The following is a 26040-nucleotide window of genomic DNA, read 5'->3' as shown; positions in this document are numbered from 1 at the left end:
ATTTAAAGGGTAAAATTGATATTTTGAAATATTGTTGATTAAATTATATTAATAAGTGTAAAACTAATAGATATTCTCGTTAAACATATACCACAAATTGCAATTGTTTTTATAAAATGTTTTATAGTCAGTTAAAATAATGTATTAAATAATATATTGTTATATTATTTGGTATATAAAAATTAGTCAACTTTCTTTACCCAGTCTCTCATCCTTTTGTTACCCTGTGAATTTTTTCAGCAATTTTACTTTGGACAAAATTTATATATACAGTTCCTTGAGTATTTTAGTGTTACTTTTTATGAGTTTCATTGATGTTACATGTTAATATTTAATATAATCTTTTATTGCACATTATTGAGATAAAATCATAATTTTTATTGAAACAGAAAACCTGCATATTTTTTTTGTCTTTTTATTTTTCCATTAGAATAGATCTGCCACTGTCCAGTTCCAGTCCCAGTGATAATTTGTAAAAAACAGTAAAAGCAGAAAAGATGGGACTCAAAAAGTTTAGAAAAAGAAAAAGGTTTCAATAATAGTGCGATGATGATGGCTTTGGGACTACATTTATAACCAGTGTTGAAGTATATATATAGATAATTTTCCATATTCATAATAATAAATATCTTGAAATTGTATATAAGAATAAGATATGTTCTTATAAAATCATATCATTGTATTACGAAAGCTTATTCATCAACAGATTTCACATCACATAACATTTATTATACTAACCAAAATCAGCAATATTCAAGTAAAACAGTTGATGGAATGATCAATTCAATCTAATACAGATATTTAAGACATTGAAAACAAACTTTTTAAACTGAGACAATTAAAACAAACAAAGATAATATGAATTAGAGAATATTTTTCTTTTAGCCATAAAAATAAAAGCAGTATACTACTTTCCTCCCCTATCCTCGCTGATGATGAAGATATTTATGCATATTTTTCATCAGAATGAGCATAAAAATTGAAAAGTGCTCTGCACAAAAGGAAAGGACTTTGAACTTTTCTTATTTTCAAAAAAGTTATATTCTATGCATCATTACATACTAAGAATGCAGCTTTATGAAGAAGACGAGAAGTTGCAACCACTTGGTGTGTTTTCATGCATTTGGAAAGCCTCTGAAACTCTCCAACTATGGATACTAATTCAAGAAACTGGAGATGGTCAAGAATTGTCCAATTTCTCGTAGCTTCTGCTCTTCTTTTTGTCCAAAACTCTGTGCCCACTTCTGCAGAGGCAAGCTCTGTGAGTGCAACTTAAGTTTCTACTTCTACTTTAGTGTATCTCTGTCATTGAACACAATCAATTATTAAATAAATCATTGAACTTCTAGGTGCACATTGTATACATGGGAGATAAGATATATCAAAATCCGCAACTTACTAAAAAGTATCACCACAAAATGTTATCATCACTTCTAGGAAGGTATGGTTTATGTCCTTCACATACTCATTTTTCCATATAAGAATCAAGAAATAAAGTAACTGCAAATGTTTTGTTTTTGTTCTGAAGCAAAGAAGCTGCAAAGAATTCAATTCTTTACAGCTACAAGCATGGTTTTTCAGGGTTTGCAGCAAGATTGACAAAACATGAAGCAGAAGCAATAGCAAGTATGATGATTGTTGTTTAACCCATCTCAGAACCTTTTAAAAGTTATATAATTTATAACATGTAATGCAGAGTTTCCTGGGGTAGTTTCTGTCATTCCAAATGGCATTCACAAACTCCACACAACCAGGAGCTGGGACTTTATTGGGATCCATCATTCTACTTCTGAGACCGCTTTGTCTAACACCAACTTAGGTGAAGGAGCCATCATAGGTGTAATAGACACAGGTACTACTAGTAACAATAAAATTGAGAATCCAGATTGTCTGCAGGGGTTTTTTGGTGTTGTTTTTCATCCGTGTATTTTGAAACACATCAGAGAGACAATACATAAAACTCAGCAGAAAACTAAGCAGAGAATCTAAATTCTAAAATTAACTCCTGACACCAATAACTAACGAGGGCTTGCCATGTAGCTATGTAACCAATGAGAATTGTGGTTTCTTGAAGGAATTTGGCCAGAGTCAACAAGTTTCAATGATAAAGCAATGGGAGAAATCCCATCAAGGTGGAAAGGAGTTTGTGAAGTGGGAGAGCAGTTCAACTCCACCAACTGTAACAAGAAGATAATAGGTGCAAGATGGTTTCTGAAAGGAATAACTGATGAGACTAAGAAGCTTCTTCAAGGAAACAACACCAATGAATATCTCTCAGCAAGAGATGCAATTGGTCATGGCACTCACACAGCTTCCACAGCAGCTGGTTACTTTGTAGGAAATGCAAGCTTCAGAGGACTGGCTTCTGGTATAGCCAGAGGAGGAGCACCTTTGGCTCACTTAGCTATCTACAAAGCTTGCTGGGACTTTCCAATTGGAGAGTGCACTGATGCTGATATTTTGAAAGCTTTTGATAAGGCTATTCATGATGGTGTTGATGTTTTAACTGTTTCTCTTGGCCTTTCCATTCCCTTGTTCTCCTATGTTGATCAACGTGATGTAATAGCAATTGGTTCTTTTCACGCTACTGCTAAGGGAATCACAGTCGTTTGTTCTGCTGGAAATTCTGGTCCTCTCTCACAAACCATTACAAATACTGCACCATGGATCATCACAGTTGGAGCAACCACCATAGATAGGGCCTTTCCAGCTGCCATCACTCTTGGAAATAACCGCACTCTCTGGGTATGCTACAACTATTTTCAAATCAAATTTCTGAATAATTATGCTCACTTCACTTCACACTTCATACGTGGTTTCAACCTGTGATTGTTTCTATACAGGGACAGTCCATTGATACTGGAAAACATGGTGTGGAATCTGTTGGGCTCACATATTCTGAACGTATTGCTCTAGACTCACCAGATAATTTGGCGTGAGAACTCCCTTCAGTTTCACTATGTTTTGTGCATTGCATTCTTGTAAATTTTGTATTTACTGCGTTGTATGTTTCTTTCAAGCAAGGATTGCCAATCTGGAAGTCTAAATGCAACTATGGCAGCAGGAAAAATTGTTCTGTGCTTTGGCGTATCAGATCAACAGGACATTGTTTCTGCATCAGTTACAGTGAAGGAAGCTGGAGGAGTTGGACTAGTATATGCACAATATCATGAAGATGGACTCAATCAGTGTGGTTTGTTTCCATGTATCAAGGTAGATTATGAAACGGGGACACAAATATTAACCTATATTAGAAGATCAAGGTTAGCTAATATATAACATTGGCTTCTTCTTCTGAATGTTAATTTATTTTAAAATTAACTTTATGGTTATCTGAAAGGTTTCCAACAGCAAGCCTGAGTTTTCCCAAGACTGTTATTGGAAAATGGACATCACCGAGAGTTGCGTCTTTCTCGTCTAGAGGACCCAGTAGCTTGTCTCCGACTGTGCTAAAGGTATACCTCCACCTCATACTTACATATGCATCACTTGTTTTTATCCAAACCAGATTTTTTTTTTTTTTCTGAAACTCTGAGACAAGTAATTGAATGTAGTTTATAACAAAAGTAAAATTATTTTGAGTGTGAACGCAAAGGAACTAAAAAAAGTCTATATAGTGTTGGGTTGTACTCCTAACTATATGGCTCTAAGAAGTTCAAATTAACCAAATTCATTTTGTTTCATATAGCTTCAGTGGAGAAGGCCTTCTAGGTTAAGAAAACGTGTTGATTTTTGTAGCCTTTGAAATAGAAAAAATAAGTTCCTGCTTTGATTATGATCACATCGAGTTAAAATTTTGACAACATATTATAGTATATAATTTTTTATTTTGATCGTTGAGATCGTAAATCTAATATTTTTGATTAGTGAATCTCATTATTGTTGTATTTTAATTTTAATTTTTGTTTTTCAAATTTGAAAATATTATTATTTTAATATATTGACGGATAGACATTTATTTGTATTTTGATTTGACCTTTTTATATTTATATTTTATCATAGTAGAACTTGATTAACAACTTGAGCTATTGGTTTTTTAATGTTTTTTTCACATTAAAAATTAAAAATATTAGTGTGCCATTTTGTATTATTGTTGGTCCTCACATAATTTTGAAAATTTGGGCAAATTAATTTTCTCTTGCATAATATTTTTTGTTATCATGTTGTTGTTTCTTTCTAAATTGTGTTGAGCAACTTGTCACATAAACAAATAGGTTTAATTACTTGGATGATATCCATTTTAGTATAGATGTGTCAATTTGATACCCGCTTTTAAAAAAAGTGTTAATTGCATCCCAACTTTTGAAAAAATGCTTCAATTAGGTCCCTTTTAGACGGAGATGACTAACTTCGTTAACAGCGTGCCACCACTACAAGAAAATCGTGTATTACAGACATCCATATCTGTCAGTAAGAACCCATATCCGTCGGTAATTGCTAATTTTTGACGGTAAAAAATTTGTCGGTAACAGACTTGTCTGTAACCATTACCGGCGGAGGAAGGATCCGTCGATAATGTCGTTAGTAAATATTCATCAGACTGCAAAGTCTGTTCTGCATGTTTGCTAAAACCACACATAATTAACCAGACATGCAAATCACAGACATTCAGAAACAGAACTGCCAATTATAACATCTAATCCATTCTAAACAAATACATATCTAGTTCAACTCCAACATTAATGTAAACATATATGACGACATTAATTAAATATAGTGAAAGCATAAAATGTTTACTACTCAATCAAAGTAAAAACTAGTCCTTAGTAATATTATAAGCAGTCATCCGAATCACATAAGTGAAAACATCAAGTGTTTATTATCAATCAAACTAAAAAACTCAATCAAACTAAAAACTATAGTCCTGAGTAACTCTGACATCCGGTCCTAATAGTCTATGTAGTCATCCGAATCAGAGTCCTCAGGAACTAGTGCAGGCTGGACTGTGATGGGCTAGATTGTGTTGGGCTGGACTGTGCTAGGTTGGACTGCTTCAGGCCGATGTTAGGATAATGTTAGGTTGGATTAAGTTGTTGAAGGGCACGGTGGTCAGGAGGCAACAATGTTAAGACCAGATTGTGTAAGTTTTGAAATTGACCTTTTAATTCCTCATAAGCCTAATCACGGGCTTCTAGTCCTTGTCTGAGGTACGTAACGTCCTCAACACTGGAAGAGGAAGAAGATGGTTGGTGCCTGAGGCTACCGCTTGCACCTGAGTTTACAGCAAGTTGGCCTGCCCCATATACTCTTCCTTTATTCTTTCCACCAACAACCTCAACCCAACACCGAGTCCTAATTGTGTCTTCCGTTGTAGGATCATCATTAGGATCTGATGGACCAACACAAGAGCCTTGCTCAGATCTGACCTATGAAAGTCTATTTTAAAATTCTTCCTATTAAGTAAACAAGAAGGTATTAGTGAAATAGGGTCAACGATATACTTTTATGGGAAAGAAAAGAAAGTGTTGTTTACATGGGTCCTCCGAGATCTTTCATCAACATACTCGCTGGATCCTTTACGGATATGGGTTTGTTGTGCACATGTCGTCCAAGCTCCTGTGCCTGTAAAACAAAATATGGTGTTACTTTTTAAGCAAAAATTATTAAAATTCTAAGTGATGAATTACTTAAGAGAGAAGTTTATTACCATACGAATGGCATGCTCATGAGTAGTAATGGAATCGCTTGTGTGTAGGCTCTCACCCTTGGGGAAGCTCTGTTCCTTTGGGCTGTAACACATTTATTGCGATAGGTTGGAGAATTCCAATGTGTCAGCAATTGATTCCACACATCATCCCCAAGCCAATAACGTCGTTGTCCTGCAATCCTAGCCTCTCTAAACATCTCTAAGAGCCTATGTGAAGCTTTAGAGTTAAAATTTGTGTGAATTTGAGCTTCATACTTAAGTATCCACTGAACCTTCCTTTGCGACAACGAATCAAGTACAAATCATCAATTTCTTTGCACTATTAACATACACAGTTATTAAATTTTTAAAAAGATTGATGATATGTTTACCTTAAAATGTTGCCAAAATACATCTCTATCTATTGGAGGTATTGCTCCCCATGTCGGCCAAGCAGTCAAATATTATTGCTTAATAGACCTTGTGATGGCCTGGGAAGAAACTCTAGAAGGATAAAACTTGCACATGATTTAAGAAAATTAATGCACAAAAGGGCAAGGTAAAATAAGTCATGTAAAAGAAAATGGTTTTTAAGATGGGAGAAGTTATTATGACCCTTTCCCATAAGGTTCAATCATGGGTCGTTCATTGGGAGGAGGGTCAACAACAACAGCATCTGCATTAGTGGGACCAGAAGAGGCAAGATTGCTAGGTGAAGGGACTGATGACGGAGAAGGTATAGCAGCAGCAACAACAGAGGGTGAGGAAGAAGGTTGTGATATCACAACAAGGGGTGGCATGGGCACCATCACAAGAGGTGGTATGGGTACCACAGGAGGGCGTGGTGTGGGTACCAAAGGAGGGTGTGGTATGGGTACCATAAGAGGAGGTGGTGCGGGTACCATAACAACAGGTGGTGTGGGTACCATTACAGGAAGTGGTGTGGGTACCATAATAGGAGGTAGTGTGGCATATACAATAGGAATAGATGGGGAAGGTAATGGTGTGGGTGCAACACCTAGAGAGGTTGACTGTAAGGCTACACTATGTGTGTCAGCAAGAGTGGATGGAGTGGATGTGGATTGTCTTGCAGGAGGAACTTTTATCAGGTAGCGTGGCCTTTTTGGTGCCCTTTTTTGCTTTAGGTTTTGCTACTTCTTTCCCCTTACCAAGATTAGGTGGACCCCCGGATGACATTGTGCACTATTAGAATAAATAAACGATGAATATTAATGTCAAATGATACGTACAAATATTAAAAAGTAAAAGGTCATATTACAACTACACAACAACAATGACACATAATACAAATTATAAATATTAAAAATTAATCATCATCACTATCATCGTTCATGACTTCATAATTCTCATCATCATCATCGTTGTCTTCTTCTTCTTCTTCTGCTTAAAACACCAATCCCCTATTCCCCCCGGTAAAACAAAGTCGTCTGGCTTTGATACCAGTTGCAACAAGGGCGACAACAGTTTATATAATTAAACATTAAGAAGCGTGGGGAAACTATATAAACATTTAATATTGATAAATAAAATGGAATTTTAGAAGAAATTAACACTTACAAATATATTTCGAGCTTTTTTCTTTTCAAATTCGAAAGCTAGTACAGGAAGGAGTCTTAGATAAAAAGAGAGAGAAAGATCAAGAGGAAAGGTTTCAGAAAATCCAGTCTGCCTCCTTTAATTTCTTTGAAGGTATTTATAGGAGACTGATTTCAAATTACATTTCAATCAAGAATATCGGAATTCAAATTACATTTCATTTTGAATTTCTTGTCAAGGAGCATCTTCTTTTCTTTGTGGTGTCTTTTTTTCTTTTTTGTAGAGCATCTTCTTTTGTCGAGCATATTTTAGTGGAGTCTTTTTCTTTCGTCACCTCAATTTGATTGATTGACGCGGAGAATGTATTCATAATGGCGAGTAGGTATAGCTTTATCCTCGACAGATGCTTTCCAGATATTGCTAGCTGTCCAATCCATTTTCCTTTTGTTATTTCCATTGTTTCAGGGAATTCATTCGGATTGATTCATGAGAGATCTATTCTATAACCATCATCCTCATTTTCAAAATATGGATGATTGTCAACTTCATCTTCTTCTTCTGAGGAATCCAACGACGATAGAGCCTACAATAATTTAGCTTTTATGTCGGCTTTGGATTTTCCTTTTAGTTTCAAGCGGAGTCCTGACAGAGTTTCACTCTTCTTTTGAGGAGTAGCTAGGTTAAGGGATTTATTCTTCCATGTTCGAAACTTCTCTTCAAGATATTGGACTTGAAACTTCTTTCACAAAAAACCTTCATTTTGAGACATAAAGTTTTTGGGAAAGGAGTGGGCTTATGCTGATGTAATTCATAGATGTGCTGGCATATCCAACTTACACTCCTTTCAGCATAAAAATTTAAGAGTTTTTCGTGAACTGGCATTTGAAGAGTGGCTTTCTGAATTCTTCATAAGACTTTACGACTACTGAAGGAAAGATAGACTTTGTGTATGTTAAGACGATTATTGGTATTGCACGAGGATTCCAATCCCCTTCTTTCATTTTTACATCAAGAATTCTGTTATAATTGGTGTCATAGAAACTTTTAAGAGATATTGAATAATTAAGGTACTTATTTATATATATATTGGACCTTCATGTAAATTTGTTTCGAAAATCGCTAAGATTTGATCACTTAATTGTTTTGGTCGATTATCTCTTAGTATTGCAAAAATTGGGGTATCAATTCCATTTCTAAATAGTAAGAAAACCCTAGAAAAAGGAAATACTTCTGCTCAAAGTGAAAAAAGAATCCTTCCCAATACCCTAACCACCACTGAAAATAGATTTAAGATATTAGGATCCCTGCCTAATACCAGCAGTATTGAGTCCCCCATGAATTTTTTAATAAAAGAATCATGTTCTACAGTAATAACCCTCGAAAAGGAATGGGAAGATTTGGATCCAACTGTGATAATCAATCACGTGGCTCCTACATGGGGATGGATCCCGAAAGAAAATGTGAAGAAAACAAAGAAATTTTATCAAATGATCATTATCGACACCGTATCTACTGAAATTTATCGCGAAGTAAATAAAAATGATCCTTCAAAGACTATTTACTCTAAATTGAAAATTAATCGAGTTCTGTCCTACAAAGATTGGAATCAAAGCCCATTAACCGAAAAAAGATTCTCAAGGGTGTTTGATCCTCCAGCATATAATTACTTTGATTACCAGAACACTTGGTATCGCATCATGTGTGATCCGAACCCTATGCATTCATGGTATATCAGTTTTAAAATCCCCTAAATGAAGAAATACGGCATGGTTCCAGGAATGGTTTTGTTAGGCCGGGCCCACAAAGTCTATTTTTCCTCCGGTAGTCGTAAAAGTTTATGAAGAATTCAAAAAGCCACTCCTCAAATGCCAGTTCACGAAAAAGTCTTAAATTTTTGTGCCAAAAGGAGTTTAAGTTGGCTATGCCAGCACATCTATGAATTACATCAGCACAAGCCCACTCCTTTCCCAAAAATTTTATGTCTCAAAATGAAGGTTTTTTGGTGGAAGAAGTCCCAAGTCCAATATCTTGAAGAGAAGTTTCAAACATGGAAGAATAAATCCCTTAACCTAGCTACTCCTCAGAAGAAGAGCGAAGCTTTGTAAGGACTCCGCTTGAAACTAAAAGGAAAATCCAAAGCCGACATAAAAGCCACATTATTGCAGGCTCTATCGTCGTTGGATTCCTCAGAAGAAGATGAAGTTGACGATCATCCATATTTTGAAAATGAGAATGATTGTTACGGAATATATCTCTCATGAATCGATCCAAATGAATTTCCCGAAATAATGGAAATAACAAAAGGAAAATGGATTGGACAACTATGCAATATCCGGAAAGCATCCGCCGAGGATAAAGCTATAGCTACTCACCATTATGAAAAGATTCTCCGCGTCAATCAATCAAATTGAGGTGACGAAAGAAAAAGTCTCCACTAAAAGATGCTATACGAAAAAGAAGAAAAGACACCACAAAGAAAAGAAGATGCTCTCTGACAAGAAATTCAAAATGAGATGTAATTTGAATTCTGATTTTCTTGATTGAAATGTAATTTGAAATCCGTCTCCTATAAATACCTTTAAAGAAATTGAAGGAGGCAGACTGGAATTTCTGAAACCTTCCCTTTTGATCTTTCTCTCTCTTTTCATCTAAGACTCCTTCCTGTACTGGCTTTCGAATTTGAAAAGAAAAAAAGCTCGAAATATATTTGTAAGTGCTAATTTCTTCTAAAATTCCATTTTATTTTAGCAATATTAAATAATATTAAATGTTTATAGAATTTCTCCACACTTTTTAATGTTTAATTATATGAAATGTTGCCGCCCTTGTTGCAACTGGTATCAGAGTCAGACGACTCTGTTTTACGGGGAATAAGGAAATAAGGGATTGATGTTTTAAGTGTTTATATTTTTCATTACTAGATTATACTTCTACTATTTTATCGATTCTGCACGAAAGAAGGATAATACCTTAAAACATTTATAAGAAGAAAATAGCGTTGGTCAGCCCGAAAGGTGTTCCCGGTTAGTAAGTCCATAGGTGTTGGCTATCAAAACCATTGGTAACCAAATGTGGTCCCATTATTCTCATCTTAGAGATGTATAGGTTATTAAAAATGCTTTCAAAAGGGAAAGAGAAAATGGAAGAAAGAGAGTCTAGTAATGAAGAAAATTCTCACATAATTCACCATGAACTTAGAATCTCGGAAATAGAATCGAGGCTCAATAAATGGTCTATACCAAAACTGGAAATATCTTCTATGTATAAAACCAAACTAATGGATTTCTTTAAAGGAGAATATATAATAAAAACTGTTGAAAAAGAAATAGACATCAAGAACATTCTAGAGTTCATTCCCTTAATTTCAAGGCAATTAATTACGGAACATATAAAAGAATATAAATATCTTCATATAGGCTGAATCCAAATAGCAATAAAAGCTCTATTTAGAAATGGAATTGATACCCCAACTTTTGCAATACTAAAAGATAATCGACCAAAACAATTAAGTGACCAAATCTTAACGATTTTCGAAACAAATTTACATGAAGGTCCAGTATATATAAATAAGTACCCTAATTATTCAATATCTCTTAAAAGTTTCCATGACACCAATTATAACATAATTCTTGATGTAAAATTGAAAGAAGGGGATTGGAATCCTCATGCAATACCAATAATCATAATATATCGATTGTATTATAAAGTTATGAAAACCCAATTGGCCCCTGGAGCTTTGTTAATGTCTCCAAAAGACGAAACAACTCTCCTTTTAGTAAATCCAGAAAAGGTAAATGCTTTTGTTCCACGAACTCTAAATCACCAAGAAATAACTAGCGGGTTAAAATGGAGATTAGAAGAAATACAAAGTGTGTTTCTCCCTTTAGAAGAAGTAAAATTCCCGAATATAGAAAGTAAAGAAGTAATAGCATCACCTTTTAAAATGATAAATGGGAAACGAGAAATACAAATAAAAGACATTCAAAATATATACTCAACTAAATTATACAAACCCTAAAACTAATAATAGCAGATTTTACGGGAATATTAAAAGGATGGTGGGATAATTACTTAACAAGTGAAAATAAAAGCTATATAGCCACCTGTGTAAAATCGGAAGATGGCCAACAAATTCCGGTAATGGTTGAAACATTAGTAATTGCAATAATACATCATTTTGTGGGAGATTCAAAACTTTTTAACGAACGAACAACCAGGTTATAACATAACCTGAGGTGTCCCACTTTAGGAGATTTTAGATGGTATGCTGATAACTTTATGGCAATGGTATTATCGAGGGAAGATTGTAAAGAAGATTTTTGGAAAGAACGTTTTTGTTGCGGGACACTTAGTCTTTGCAAATAAAGTAAAAGAAAATTTGCAAATAGAATACCCTGATTTAACTCTAAAAGAAATAAGATATGGAAGAATAATATGTGTAGTAAAGAATACATCTGTAACCCTATGTAATAACACGAAAATAGAAAATAAAATAAAAAGAGTCAAGATTAAGGAATAAAAGAATTAGGTGAATTTTGTTCACAATACGGTTACAAAAAACAACAACCTCCTTCTTCTGAGAGAAGAAAAGCTATTCAAAAGAAAAGAATATCAACCCCAAGAAATTTTAGTCATAGACAATTCAAAAGAAAAAATTGGAGGGGAATAAAAGAATCAACCCCGTTAAAAGAAAAAGGGTAAAATAGTTTGTTTTAAATGTGGGAAACTAGGACATATGAAGAAGGATTGTCGAGTAAAAGAAAATATAAATGCACTTGATATGAGTGAAGAACTTAAAGAACAGATATCAAAAGTTTTATTAACTTCTTCTGAAGATGAATCCGACTCTAGTCAGGAAGACGAAATCTTTTATACAAATGATGAAAACAACATGCCGATGTGTGAGGGTAGCGAAAATTGCGATTGTACAGAATGTATTTTTCAGATTAATGTAATAAAAGCTGAAACAAAATTAGCCTTAGAAACAAAATAAAAGATTTAATTTTAAAAGAATCTTCAGAAGAAATAATAGAAAAAAATCCCGGATCTTCACGACTTTTTAAGGGTTATGATTTTCCAAAAATATTAAAACAAGCAGAAATAACTCATATAAAAAACCTAATTTAAATGATTTATGTAAAGAAGTAAAAATCTTAAAAGAAGAAATTAGGTGGATAAAAGAAGAATTAAAAATGTTAAAAGACGTAGGAGAGAGTGAAGAATCAGATAAGGACGACAATCTTGAACAGCAAATAAGTCAAATAAAAACTTTTCAGCAAAATGGCAAATAAAAATTTCTTTAAAAATAGGAAATGCGTTTCATAAACAATATACAACATTAGTAGATTCGGGAGCTGATTTAAACTGTATTAGAGAAGGTTTAGTTCCTACGCAATACTATGAAAAAACTCTCCAAAAGTTGTTCACCGCTAATGATTCAAATCTTAAGGTAGAATATAAACTAACTAATGCAAGTATTTGTAACAAAGGAAAATGTTATAAAAATAATTTTATTCTAACCAAAGACATTTAAGAAGAAATAATTTTAGAACCCCTTTTTAACCCAAATTTATCCATTCACGATATCAGAAGAAGGAATAAAAACAAATAATAATTTATTTGAATTTATTAAACCTATAAAATTTAAAGAAATAAAAAATATAAAAGAATTGGAAGAAGAAAATTTTCTAAGCATTATAAAAAATAGAAAAGATCAAATAAAATTGATACAAAAAAAATAGATTATGAACGAATAGAAAATGAGATAATTAAAAATAAAAATAAAATACTAGAAATAGAAAATGACTTTAAAAAAGAAATATGTGCCGACGTACCAACAACTTTTTGGCATCGAAATAGTTTTGAAGTAGACCTACCTTATGAAAAAAAAAAAATTAATGATAAAATGATCCCAACAAAAGCAAAACTTGTACAAATAAATCAACAAACCCGCGAACACCGTTGAAAAGAAATAAATCAATTTATTGAAAAGGGTTTAATTAGAAAAAGCAAATCACCTTGGAGTTGGAGTTGTGCTGCTTTTTATGTAAATAATGCAAATGAACGAGAAAGAGGGGAACCCCGAATGGTAATTAATTACAAACCCTTAAGTAATGTTTTAAAATGGATAAGATACCCATTACTAGAAAAGCAAGAATTAATAAAAAGATTATGAATTAATAAAAAGATTATATAAGGCAATAATTTTCTCTAAATTTAATATCAAATCAGGATAGTATCAAATAAAATTGAAAGAACACGATAAATATAAAACAGCGTTTATAATACCCTTTGGACAATGGAATGTTATGCCCATGGGACTAAAGAATGCCCCAGCAGAATCTCAAAATATCATGAATAATATTTTAAGTCCCTGTAATGAATTCACCGTGGTATATCTAAATGATGTACTAGTTTTCTCATAATCTTGGGACAAACATATAAAACATCTAAATACATTTAAAAGAATAATAAAACAAAATGGGTTAGTTTTAGAATGTTTAAACTATGTCTCTGAATTTATCCCTGAAAGAAGAATAATTGCAAAACCCCTTTATAATCGTTTAAGAAAGAACCCCAGCCTTGGGAAAATGAACATTCTAAGGCAGTAATAAAAATAAAAGAATTAGTACAAAACCTTTCATCATCCCCACCAAGGTGATGCAATGTACAGACACATTCAACTTCAATTATTTGATGGGAATGTGACATTTCATCAACTTGATAGGGAATATCTTCTTCCATCTCATTTGACTCAACACGACCCCTAGGCTTAGTTTGTATTGCAACACACCAACCATGTTTGTTGATGTTTCGAAATGTTGGATATGGGACATAATAAACTTGTCTAACATTATTTGCTAGAATGAATGGATCAAATGGTTGGACATAATAAACAACTCCACAACTTATTCAAATCATCAACAAAGGCTCTAGATAAACATCTATCGATGCCTTTGGATTAGATGGACCTGATATTATACACGTCAAAAACATATAAGGCTTAGTCATACACATCTCAGGTGAAAGATTGTAAGGAGTAACAATCACAGGCCAACAAGAATAGAGTGATGACGATGCTTAGATGCACAGATTAAATCCATTTGAACATATACCAAGTCAAACGTTACGGGGATCACTAGCGAAGGAAGGATGCTTTCGATCAAAGTGCTTCCAAGCTTGTCCATCGGATGGATGACGTAGCATGCCTTGTATTTTTTTCTCATCATGCCATGTCATATGTTGTGTTGTTTGCATTGAAGCAAACATTCTATGTAGTCTTGGAATTATAGGCAAGTAGAACATGGACTTCAATGGAATTGGTTTTTTTTGCCTCTGGCCTCCATGGAGTGTGCGATATCGAGGGTGACCACAAAATTTGCATTGGAGCAAGGATGCATCATTTTTTCCATTATCACTGTCATAGAAAAGCAAACAGTCGTTCATACAACAATCAATCTTCTTAGACTCCAATCCCAACTTTGAAACTAATCTCTTTGCTTCATAATAATTGTTGGGCTAAGAATTATTTGGTGGTGTTAGATCTAAAATTTTTGCAATGTTGTCCAATACTTGGTTGGGAATGTTCCAGTTGGATTTGAAGGACAAAAGTCCAATGCATACTGACAATTTTGACTCTGTAACCCCTTCAAATACAGGTTCACTGGCCTCTGCTAATAAATTGTAAAATCACTGAGTGAAGTCATTTGGAGACTCTTCTAAATGACTATCGTCTGCTTCTTCAAATGAATCATGTTGGCCAAGAGTATTATTCAACATCTCTTGCATATACATAATGTGATTCATCTTAGAGGTATGATCCATCGTGCTTTGACTAGGAAAATGTATTTCATGTTCACCCGAATAAACAAAGGGTACTTCTTCACCGTGAAATGTCCAAATCCAGTAATCTGGCATGAATCCTTTTTTGTATAAATGAACTTTAACTTCTTCATCTTTCAAAATATGAGTGCCTTCGCACTTAACGCAGGGACATCTAATCCCTCCCTCAAGAGCATAATATTTATATTGTCGAGTAGTCTGAATAAACTGTTCAACTCCTATCACAAAAGTTTCCTTCAAGCCTTTCCTACCACTATAACAACTGTCATACACCCAACGACGGTGGCTGGAAACTTCGGCCATGTTCTGTGAGAAGGCAAACAACGACAGTGTTACTTTTGTGGTAGTCAAAGAACATGGGCCTTAAGTAATAAACTTATTACTACTTAAGTCCAACATGAAAGGAAACCTCTGATTACCAATTTCTATTTCGTATCTTACAAACCTTCAATGGTAAGATACGTTAGAAGATAAGAGTGACAAAGTGCAGTAGAAAAGAATGAGAAGAAATTGAGGAAAGAGGTTCGCCTATTACTCTGCTATAATTACTTTTTAAGTAGTGTACGCAAATTTAAATTCCTTTTCTATTCCTAACTTGTGTGTAGGATTAAACATTCAAAGCAATGTTTTAGTGGCTGTATATAAGACTCAAAACATAAAATGGATCATTCATTCAATAATTTTGTTTTAAGACCAACCAACAAGGTAATTCCTCAAGGTACTTCCTCAAGGCCAGCAAAATAAATTAAGAAATGAGGAGTAGAATGCATCATTACTTCTATTACTGGTTTTGGCAGCCCTCAGAAAATAAATACTAGTGACTAAAGAAACCCAACTACCCTTAAGGAAACCCACTGCACCACTCTACCAATTAAACCAACCACACAACACATAAAGTGACTAAGAAGGAAACCACACAACAAAATTAATATTGATACAATGGTTAATTAAAGATGAGAAAGAAAGCAAGGTTGACCTCCTTGACTATGAACCAATAGTAGAACATCATCCTCAACCCAAAATACAAAGTGACTAAGGCATCAACTCATCACATTTTACAACTCCAAAAATCAGCCATGCATGCTTTACTAAAAATTATAATGCATGAATATAGGAAATGTAAAAATTGAGGGCAAGTGGAAAGAAATACCTCACAAAAATAAAACCCATTTAGGGCAATCCTTTGTAGCTATTGTCATAATTAAGATAAAATGATAAAGTTTTCAAATTTCCATTACAACATGAACCAAAGGCAAAGGCAGAAATTGAAATGAAGATAGCATATACAAACTTCAATGGAACAAAAGTTCATATATACTTAATTAGCTTGTCAACTATATTAATTTCTGCATTGGGGCCTATATAAGAAGCCACTAGAATGAGTATTAGTCTTAGTGTAGGAATATAGGTTGCTATTAACCAAAGCCTAAACATGAAAGGTAGGAAGAAGAAATATAATTCAAAGGCTGAAGTTAATTATAATTAGTTTTAGAAACTAAGCTACAAAAATCAAAGGCTGAAGTTAATTAGAATTAGTTTCATAACCTAACCAATCACTCTAAGTAATAAGAGGCTAAAACAACCGTGTTAAAGGATTTGGCAAGAGAATTAGGAATGCAACGAGGCTTAAGAAATAATAGATTGAAATTGAATTAGAACCTCACTTAAATAGATTTCACTGCACCAAGACAAGGAATGCAAGTAGCATGCTCAAATGCACTCTATAAAGCTTACACGAAAATTACTACAAAATTGGGAGTTATCACACCCCCAAACTTAGGCCTTTGCACTACTGGATAAATAACAAAGAAAAGGAAACAAAAACTAAGCCCAAGACTCAATAACAAATTTCATAAGCTATAAATGCTGCCATACAGATTATTGGTTCAATGTCCCGAGTTAAATCCCAATTTGCCTCAAAAACCACTCTTGATCAAACCAAGCCCATTTTATAAACTAGAATTGTGCAATTGGAAATTGTGCAAATTCCCATTCAGACCCAAACAAAGGAAAGCACAACAACATTTAATCACAACATCGGCCAAATCACAACTAAACAAATGAAAGCACAACACCAATTCATGACAACATCAAATAATCACAGTGGTATTTAATTGCAAATTCTCAGGGACAAATTGACACAAAAGTAAATGCATCATAACAGCATAGGATAAACTAAACATATAGTTGCCAACACTTCCTCCATAGTTAACATTATCAGTTCCACTAACCTTCGTCGATGGTGCAATCACCAATTTAGCAGCCTCCCTCGCGCCAAGATCTCTCCCAAAAACTGGCACTATGAAACAATGACCATCCCTCTCGCAGCCTCAATGTTCATCACACAAACAACAACACGAAATTAATAATAGAGGGATGAGATGGCGAAAAGAAGAGAATCAAACCCTACTCACCGAAAGTTTTTCCGTCAATGTCACGACAACGGAAAGATGGCAGCGGCGGTCGTCGAAGAGACACCCTCAGTAGCGGTTGCATGGAAACACCGTCCTTCCTCTCAAATCTCCAGCAGCAGACGACCCTTGTCGCGGTGGCAGCAGTGGATGCGAGTGAAAGGTGTTCGGCGGATGAGGGTTCAGGGTGAGTGTTGCGGGAAAACTGAAGTGGGGGAAATGAAATCAGAAATGTTTAAGTGTTTTGTCGAGGCCCTTACCAAAGGAATTACCGACGGCATAATCCATCGATGAGGGTTTAACACTTTTACCGACGGAATAATTGTCTCTTACCATTTATTGACAGATAACCGACAAATATGTCCGTCGATAATTTAGACGACGATATCCATTGATAAATCTGTCGGTATTTAACTATTTTCGGCAAAAATAGATCTATCGGTAATATTCCGTCGGAAATAAGTAATTTTCTTGTAGTGCACGTGTCAGTCTGTGTTTTTTTTTTTACTTTTTCAAATTTTTTATTATTATTTTGAAAAAAAAAATAAAAAGGCCACGTGTCAGGTCCCTGGTGTGAGACGTGACATTGTCAGTGTCACGTGGCAATGCAATGCCACGTGTCAGTGTCACCATGAGATGTCATTGTGTTGATTTCAATTTAGTCCCCACATATGTTTCAATGATTCAATTTAGTCTCGAGATATGTCTCAATAATTCAATTTAGTCCATACTTATGTATCTTTGATTCAATTTTGACCCAATTTTTTATAAAATTAAAACTAATTAAGTATAAAATTTTTACAAAAATTAAGTATTTGATATTTATATTAAAATTTAGTGGTAAAAATCATTTTACTAAATCATTTTTAATAAAAAACATATTAGTAAACATTCATACAAATAAAAATTTTGGTTTAAAATTAGTAAGAGACAATATTGTTGTATTTTGGAAAAAAAAAACAAAACATGAGTACGTAATAAAAAGTAATTAATAAAGTAATATGTAAAAATTTGTTTTTAATATAAAATATTAGTATAACATTTATACAAATAATAAATTTGGTATGAAGTTGGAGAGAAGCAATATAAATATCAGTATTTAATTTTGTAAAAATATTTATACTTAGTTATTTTTAATCTTATAGAAAATGGATTATAAAATATTTTAATTATTAAAAAAAATTGGGACAAAATTGAATCAGATAGACATAAGTAGAGACTAAATTGAATCAAAAAACATATACGGGAACTAAATTTGAAATCAACACAGTGATATCTGATAGTGACACTAACATGTGGCATTGCATTGCCACGTGTCACACCAAGAACTTGACACATGGCATTTTTTTTCAATTTTTTTAAAATTTAAAAAAAAATCACAGAATGACACGTGGCATGCCGTTAATGGCGTTAGTTATCTCCTTCTGAAAGGACCTAATTGAAGCATCTTTTTAAAAATTGGGATGCAATTGACATTTTTTAAAAAATCAGTACCAGATTGACACATTGACACATCTCTACCAAAGTAGATACTATACTAATAATTAAACCAAACAAATATCTATTGCTCTTCATTTTTTGATTCCATGATGTGATGAGTAACCTTAACCTCGGGGATGATTGATGGTGGTAGCCGGACATAGCTGCTCCAGGTGTGGACATTTTGGCTGCGTTTCCTTCAAAGGGAAGTACAGAGAGCAATGGATTTGCATTCTTGTCCGGAACTTCAATGTCTTGTCCTCACGTGGCAGGAATAGTAGCTGTAATCAAATCCAAGTACCCAACATGGTCACCTGCAGCCATAAGATCAGCTTTGGTAACAACAGGTGAGTGAGTCCAAAATTAACACATCAAAATCACATCTCTACATACCCAAATAAATTTAGTAACTATTGCCCTAAAAAATGTAGCATACCAAAGTGGAACAGATGGAAACGTTATATCAGAAGAGGGTTCCACACTGAAGGAAGCAGACCCTTTTGATATTGGGGGTGGACACATGGATCCCAACAAAGCAATGGATCCAGGACTCATATACGACATAACCACACAGGATTATGTCCAATTCCTATGTTCCATGGGTCACAGTAGTGCAAGCATTCGAAAAGTAACCAAGACCAACACAAGTTGTAAGAAACAAAAACAGCAACCACTCAACCTCAACTTTCCTTCCATATCACTTCCAAACTTGAAGAACACTGCAACAGTAATGAGAAGAGTGAGAAATGTGGGAAACGTAACTGCTATCTACAAAGCTCTAGTGAAGGTTCCGTATGGCATAAAAGTGAGAGTTGAACCTCAAACTTTAAGTTTCAATTCAGATACACAAGTCCTTACCTTCAATGTCAGTTTCCTGTCAACTCAAAAGTTTCGTGGAGATTACAAATTTGGTAGCCTCACTTGGACTGATGGCAAGCATTTTGTGAGGACCCCGATTGTTGTCAGAACCAATGCAGTTTGAATCTTAAGTGTGTCGACCTCAAGAAATACACACTTCTTGTTTGGAGTAAACTAGACACACCACATTCTTACGTCACCACATGCACATGCATAGAATTCTAAGTCCCATTTTAAGATGGAAAATGTTTCTCCAGATTGCTACTTAATTACATTTATGTAGCTTTTAAATGAAATGGTTCTTCACACGATTTCAAACTACGAAGACCAAATGTCAGTAATAGAAAAGAAGAAAAAAAAAAGTTTAAATATGTTTGGTCTTTTGATCCTCAAAATACAATTTGCTTAAATTTTAAAAATAAATAAATATATTTCTCTTAAAGTTAATTTTCTTTTATGCATCAAATGGATGTTTTAAACTAAATACAAATTAGTGTATGGTCATATTGGTCTAATGAGTATTTTTAGACTCGTATAATATGTGCATCGACAAATTCATCTAATACCTAATGTTAGACTCGTCTAATCAGTATATGGACACACTCATGTAATATGTATTGTTATACTCATCTAATGTGTATGGACAAACTCGTCTAATGTGTATTGTAAGACATGTCTAATTAGAGAATGGATTTAGTTGTCTAATATCTATTAATAGACTCGTATAATGTGTATAAATAAACTCATCTAATGTATATTGCTAGACTCATTTAACTAGTGTATGGACAAACTCATCTAATGTGTGTTGCAAGACTTTTTTTAATCAGTGTATGGACGTACTCACCTAAGGTGCATTCTTAGACTCATCTAATTAGTGAATAAAATTACTTGTTTATGTTTTATGCATAAAATACTTAATTAGTACATGGATAGACTCATCTAATGTGTATTACTAAACTTGTCTAATTAGTGTATCAACAAACTCGTCTAATGTATATTACAAGATTCATCTAATTAGTGAATGAACATACTCATTTAATGTGTATTAATAGACTCATCAAATTAATGTATATTACAAGATTCATCTAATTAGTGAATGAACATACTCATTTAATGTGTATTAATAGACTCATCAAATTTATGTATGAAAAAGCTTGTCTAATGTATATTGTTAGACTCGTCTAATCAATATATGAATGCCTTGTCTAATATGTATTGTCAGACTGGTCTGATCATTTCATTGACAACTCATCTAATCAAAATATTCGTAAACTCGTCTAAATAATGTATTGAATGATGTATCAAATATCTTTTTGTTATACTATTCTAATTAGTGTATCTATAGTATTGTCTAATGTGTATTGTTTGACTCGTGCAATATATTTTGCTATAATTGTCTAATTAGTGTATGGAAAGTCTTGTATGATGTGTATGTCTAGATTTGTCTAATCAATGCATCGACAAACTCTTCTAATATGTATTGCTAGACTTGTTTCATAAGTATATGGACACACTTGTATAATGTGCATTGTTAGATTTGTTTGATCGGTGTATGTTGAGACCCGTCTAATGTGTATTGCTAAACTCGTCTAATTAGTGTATGAACAGACTCGTCTAATACATATTGCAAGATTCATCTGATTAGTGAATGGACATACTCGTCTAATGTGTATTAATAGACTCGTCTAATCTATGTGTGAAAAAGCTTGTCTAATGTATATTGTTAGACTCATCAAATCAATATATCAATTACTTATCTAATGTGTATTTTTAGACTAGTCTAATCAATTTATCAACTAGTCATCTAATAAAAGTATTTGTAAACTCATATAATCAATGTATGCAATGACTCGTCTAATATCTTTTTGTTATAATCTTCTAATTAGTGTATCCATAGTCTCGTCTAATGTGCATTGTTAGACTCATGTAATAGTTTTTGCTATACTCGTCTAATAAGTATATGTAAACACTTGTTTGATGTGTATTCTTAGACTCATCTAATTAATGCATTGACACACTCTTCTAATATGTATTGCTAGACTTGTCTCATAAGTATATGGACACACTCGTATAATGTGTATTACTACTCATCTAATCAATGTGTGTCCAGACCCGTCTAATGTGTATTGCAAGACTTACCTAATCATTAAGTGAACTAGCTTATATAATGTGTATTAATAGACTTACCTACTCATCTAAAAGACTTATCTAATGTATTTTTCTAAATTCATATTATCAATGTATGGACAATTAGTTTAATGTTTATTGATAGACTCGTCTAATCAGTGTATGGACAGACTTGTCTAAAGAGTATTTTTAGACTCATCTAATCAATGTATGGAATGATTCATCTAATGATTTTTGCTAAATTCGTTTAATTAGGGTATGAACAAAGTTATCTAATTAGTGTTTGTTCATACTTGTCTAAAGTATATTGTAAGACTTGTCCAATTAGTGAATGAACAGACTCGTATTGCATTAATAGACTTGTCTAATTTGTGTATAAATAGACTTATCTAATGTATATTGATAAGGTTATCTTATTAGTGTATGATGTTGGTAAACTCGTCTAATTAGTGTTTGGACAAACTCCTCTAATAAGTATTCCTAGACCCTTGTAATAAATGTATGAAATGTCTTGTTTAATGTTTTTTTTTTGCTATACATGCATATTAATTGTATGGACAAACTTTTTTAGGGTGTGTTCACTTGTGAAGATTGATTTGAGGGAGAGGGAGAGGAAGATGATGAATTTGAATGAATTAGAGGGTGAAATTTGTGTTGTTCACTTTAGGGATTTAGATGTGAAAGTGAGTGAATTTAGAAGTAAAATTTGTGAAAGTTTGTGAGTGATAATGGATGTGATAGATTAAAAATTAAGTTTAATAAAAAAAAAGATTACCAAATTGTCCTTGCTTTAAAGGTAATTTAAACTATAATTAGATGAATTAGATTTATTTTAGAAAAAATATTAAAATGAATAAATTAAAATAACATATTTTAATAAAAAAAGTTATAAAAAATTTAATAAAAAATTTAAAATTAATAATTACTTTTTAAACTTTTTTTATAACAATTTTGAAATTTTCGGTATTCATTATTTTTGTAAACATAATTTTAAAAGTCATACTTTTACATTATTATTATAATTAAACTGAAGAATAAAATAAGTTGAGGGCATAAATGTAACATGCCTTATATCCCCCTCAAATTATAACATAGGAGAGAGAGAGGAGAGGATTGGAAATTAGAGGAATCCCCCTCTTCCTTCCTCTCTGTCTCCCTCAAATCTACTGAAGTGAACAACTACATCATCTACAAATCATTCCTCTCACTTTTCTATGAAGAATAAATTTGTCCAAGTGAACACACCATTAATGTATATTGTTAGACTTGTTTAATTAGTGCATCATGGACTCGTTTAATGTTTTTTGTCATATTTGTTTAATCAATGAATAGAATGACTCATCTAATGTTTTTTTGCTATATTCATCTAGTAAGCATATAGAAAGACTCGTCTAATGTATATTGCTAGATTTGTCTAATAGTTTGTGTTATATTAATCTAATCAATGTATAGACAGATTGGTCTAATGTGTATTGCAAGACTCATTTAATATTTTTTGTTATGTTCGTTTAATTAATGAAAAAAATGGGTCGTCTAATAGTTTTTGTTATACTCGTCTAATTAGTATATAGAGAAACTCGTCTAATGTATATTGCTAGACTTGTCTATCTAATCAGTGTATGGAGAGAATTATTCAATGTGTATTGTTAAAGTCGTCTAATTTTTTCTATACTCGTGTGGTGTGTGTTTCTCGACTCATTTAATTAATGTATGTTTGATGTATGTTTTTAGACTCATTTAATGACAATATAAATACATTAGGAGTATATTTTAAGACAATTAGCCTTTGACGCGAATTTGAAATTCTTCCATGTCTGCAACTTTTATACATTTTGATCCTCAAATTTTAAACATGAATGAATATAGTCATTCTAACCCAATTATGTCAACTATTTTTTGTGTGTTAAACGTGTTTCATGCTAGCATTTCAGTTTTTTACAGTTTGACACATTCTTGCTTCAATATTATAATATTAAGAAGAATGATATTTTTTATTACAAATATATTTTTTAAACCTTTGAAAATAGCTACTAAGTAAAACAAAAATCATAATATTAAGTAGTGTAACTTTTTTTTTTTGTTACAGATATATATTTTAAACCTTTCAAATGAATTATTAAATGCAATGTTTTAATTTATTATGTTATAAATATAGTTATTTAAAATCTTATGCGGAGTTTTATGTACATGTCATTAATGTTTTTTTTATTAGATTAAATTAATTTAATTTTTACACACTAAAATGAAGAAGAATATTTAATTATAAAAATATTTGTATTATTATTTAATATAAAAATGATAAATATAATTTTTTATTGATAAACTTTTTTTAAGACAAAATTATTTCATCACTATTATTTTTATACTTTATTATCAATAAAATTATATTATTTTTTCAACATTATTATCTTAAGAAATAAAAATATGTATTTTTCTAAATTTAATTTTAGGGTTAAATATGTTTTTGGTCCCTTAATTTTCAGTGAAAATTGAAATTAATCTCTCTTCGAAACTTTTATCCAATTTAGTCCTTCAACTTTAGGCATGCATGAATTTAGTCATTTTAACCAAAAAATTTTAAGTTTATTTGACATTTCAAACATTTTTCATGCTATCATTTGAGTTGTTTACACCGTTTGACACATTTCTATACTGTAAACAACTCAAATGCTATTAAAAAAATCTTTGAAACATTAAATAAACTTAACAAAATTTGGTTAAAAAGACTAAATTCATGTTGGAAGTCTCACATCGACCAGAGATAAAGCCAATTCACAATATATAAGTGGGTGCAATCCTGACCTTACAAGCCGATTTTGTGGGATTGAGTTAGGCTTAAAGCCCACTTCTAACATGATATCAGAGTCATGAATATACCTCAACGTGAGGGGGTGTATTGGAAGTCCTACATTGACTAGAGATAAGGCCAATTCACAATATATAAGTGGGTGCAATCCTCACCTTACAAGCCGATTTTGTGCGGTTGAGTTCGACTTAAAGCCCACTTCTAACAATTCACGTATTTATAAAGTTGGAAAACTAAGTTAGGTCAAACTTTTGAAGAGTGATTAATTTCAATTTTCAGTAAAAATTAAGAGACCAAAAACATGTTTAACCCTTAATTTTAAAAATGACTAAGTAATTAGATATCACAAAAAGAAAAATAATACATAAAAAAATTAATAATTAAAATATAAGTCATTCTTTAAAATAATAAATATATTGAAAATATGTCACAAAAAACTTTTAATAATCGTTAATATTTGTGTAAGAACACACATAATTAAAAGAACTATTTATTTATTACTAAAAGGTTTCTAAGGACATAGATTAAAACAACAAATTATTTTCTTATTTTAAAAATCAACTAATTTTTAAAATAAATTTTAGTGATGATTATCATGGTTTAAGTTGATTAAGAAAAAAAAATCATATGGGAGAGAATTTTTTGTATGAGAGTATAAAGAATTTGTATTGTTAATAAATATATGTATTATTTTTTTAAAATAATATTATTTTAAGAAATAGAAATAAAATATATATTTTTTAAAATTTAATTTTATTAAAAATGATCAAGTAATTAGAAATCATAAAAGGATAAAATTAAAATGAAAAAAGTATTATAGAAAATAATTAATACTTTAATATAAGTTATTCTTTAATAAATTATTAAATGACCAAATAATTAGAAATTATAAAAGGATAAAATTAAGAATGCAAAAATTAGAATAAAATAAATAAATTTGTATTTTAATTATAAGTTATTCTTTAATAATAAATATATTGAAAATACATTCAAATCTTTTTTAGTGATGATTAAAATGTGTTTAATGTGAGAACCTAGAAAATGGTGTTTTAGGAGTGGCATGTTTTAAAATAATGAGATCCTATTATTTTAATAATAAAAAAATTACGTATAAATAGAAATTTCATAAAAGGATTTCATTACTAAGAAAACATTTTATCCCTCTATAAACACCTTTATAAGAATCGTCTTTCCTCTCTCTAAGTTTTTTCACCATCCATCTACCATTTTTTTAAGATTAGAGACCGTAGGACTGCTTCATGTGTCAAGTTGCTCAAGATCAACCGGGCAATTTCTCTATTTGTGATAAGTCAGTTTTTGCCTTTTTTGTTACC

At 32.2% G+C, this 26040-nt stretch overlaps 1 protein-coding gene across 2 annotated transcripts; it reads left to right on the top strand.

The window, feature by feature from the left end:
* Positions 1–973: 973 nt before the first annotated feature.
* Positions 974–19923, top strand: LOC114177829 (subtilisin-like protease SBT3.9). Of its 2 annotated transcripts, none has more exons than XM_028063399.1 (10): positions 974–1261; positions 1350–1441; positions 1529–1626; positions 1697–1852; positions 2075–2745; positions 2850–2935; positions 3021–3263; positions 3341–3455; positions 19070–19262; positions 19347–19923. In XM_028063399.1, the coding sequence occupies exons 1-10, from the start codon at positions 1151–1153 to the stop codon at positions 19895–19897; spliced, it is 2316 nt and encodes a 771-aa protein (XP_027919200.1). In that variant the 5' UTR covers positions 974–1150; the 3' UTR covers positions 19898–19923. The 2 variants fall into 2 exon arrangements, with proteins under 2 accessions (XP_027919200.1, XP_027919199.1); XM_028063398.1 differs by having other exon boundaries at positions 975–1261; positions 2844–2935.
* The last annotated feature ends 6117 nt before the right edge of the window (positions 19924–26040 follow it).

Source organism: Vigna unguiculata, chromosome 3 (assembly GCF_004118075.2).
Source record: "Vigna unguiculata cultivar IT97K-499-35 chromosome 3, ASM411807v1, whole genome shotgun sequence".
Classification (NCBI taxonomy): Eukaryota; Viridiplantae; Streptophyta; class Magnoliopsida; order Fabales; family Fabaceae; genus Vigna; species Vigna unguiculata.
Note: the sequence above shows the minus strand (reverse complement) of the source record. Positions and strands in the feature narration are given on the sequence as shown.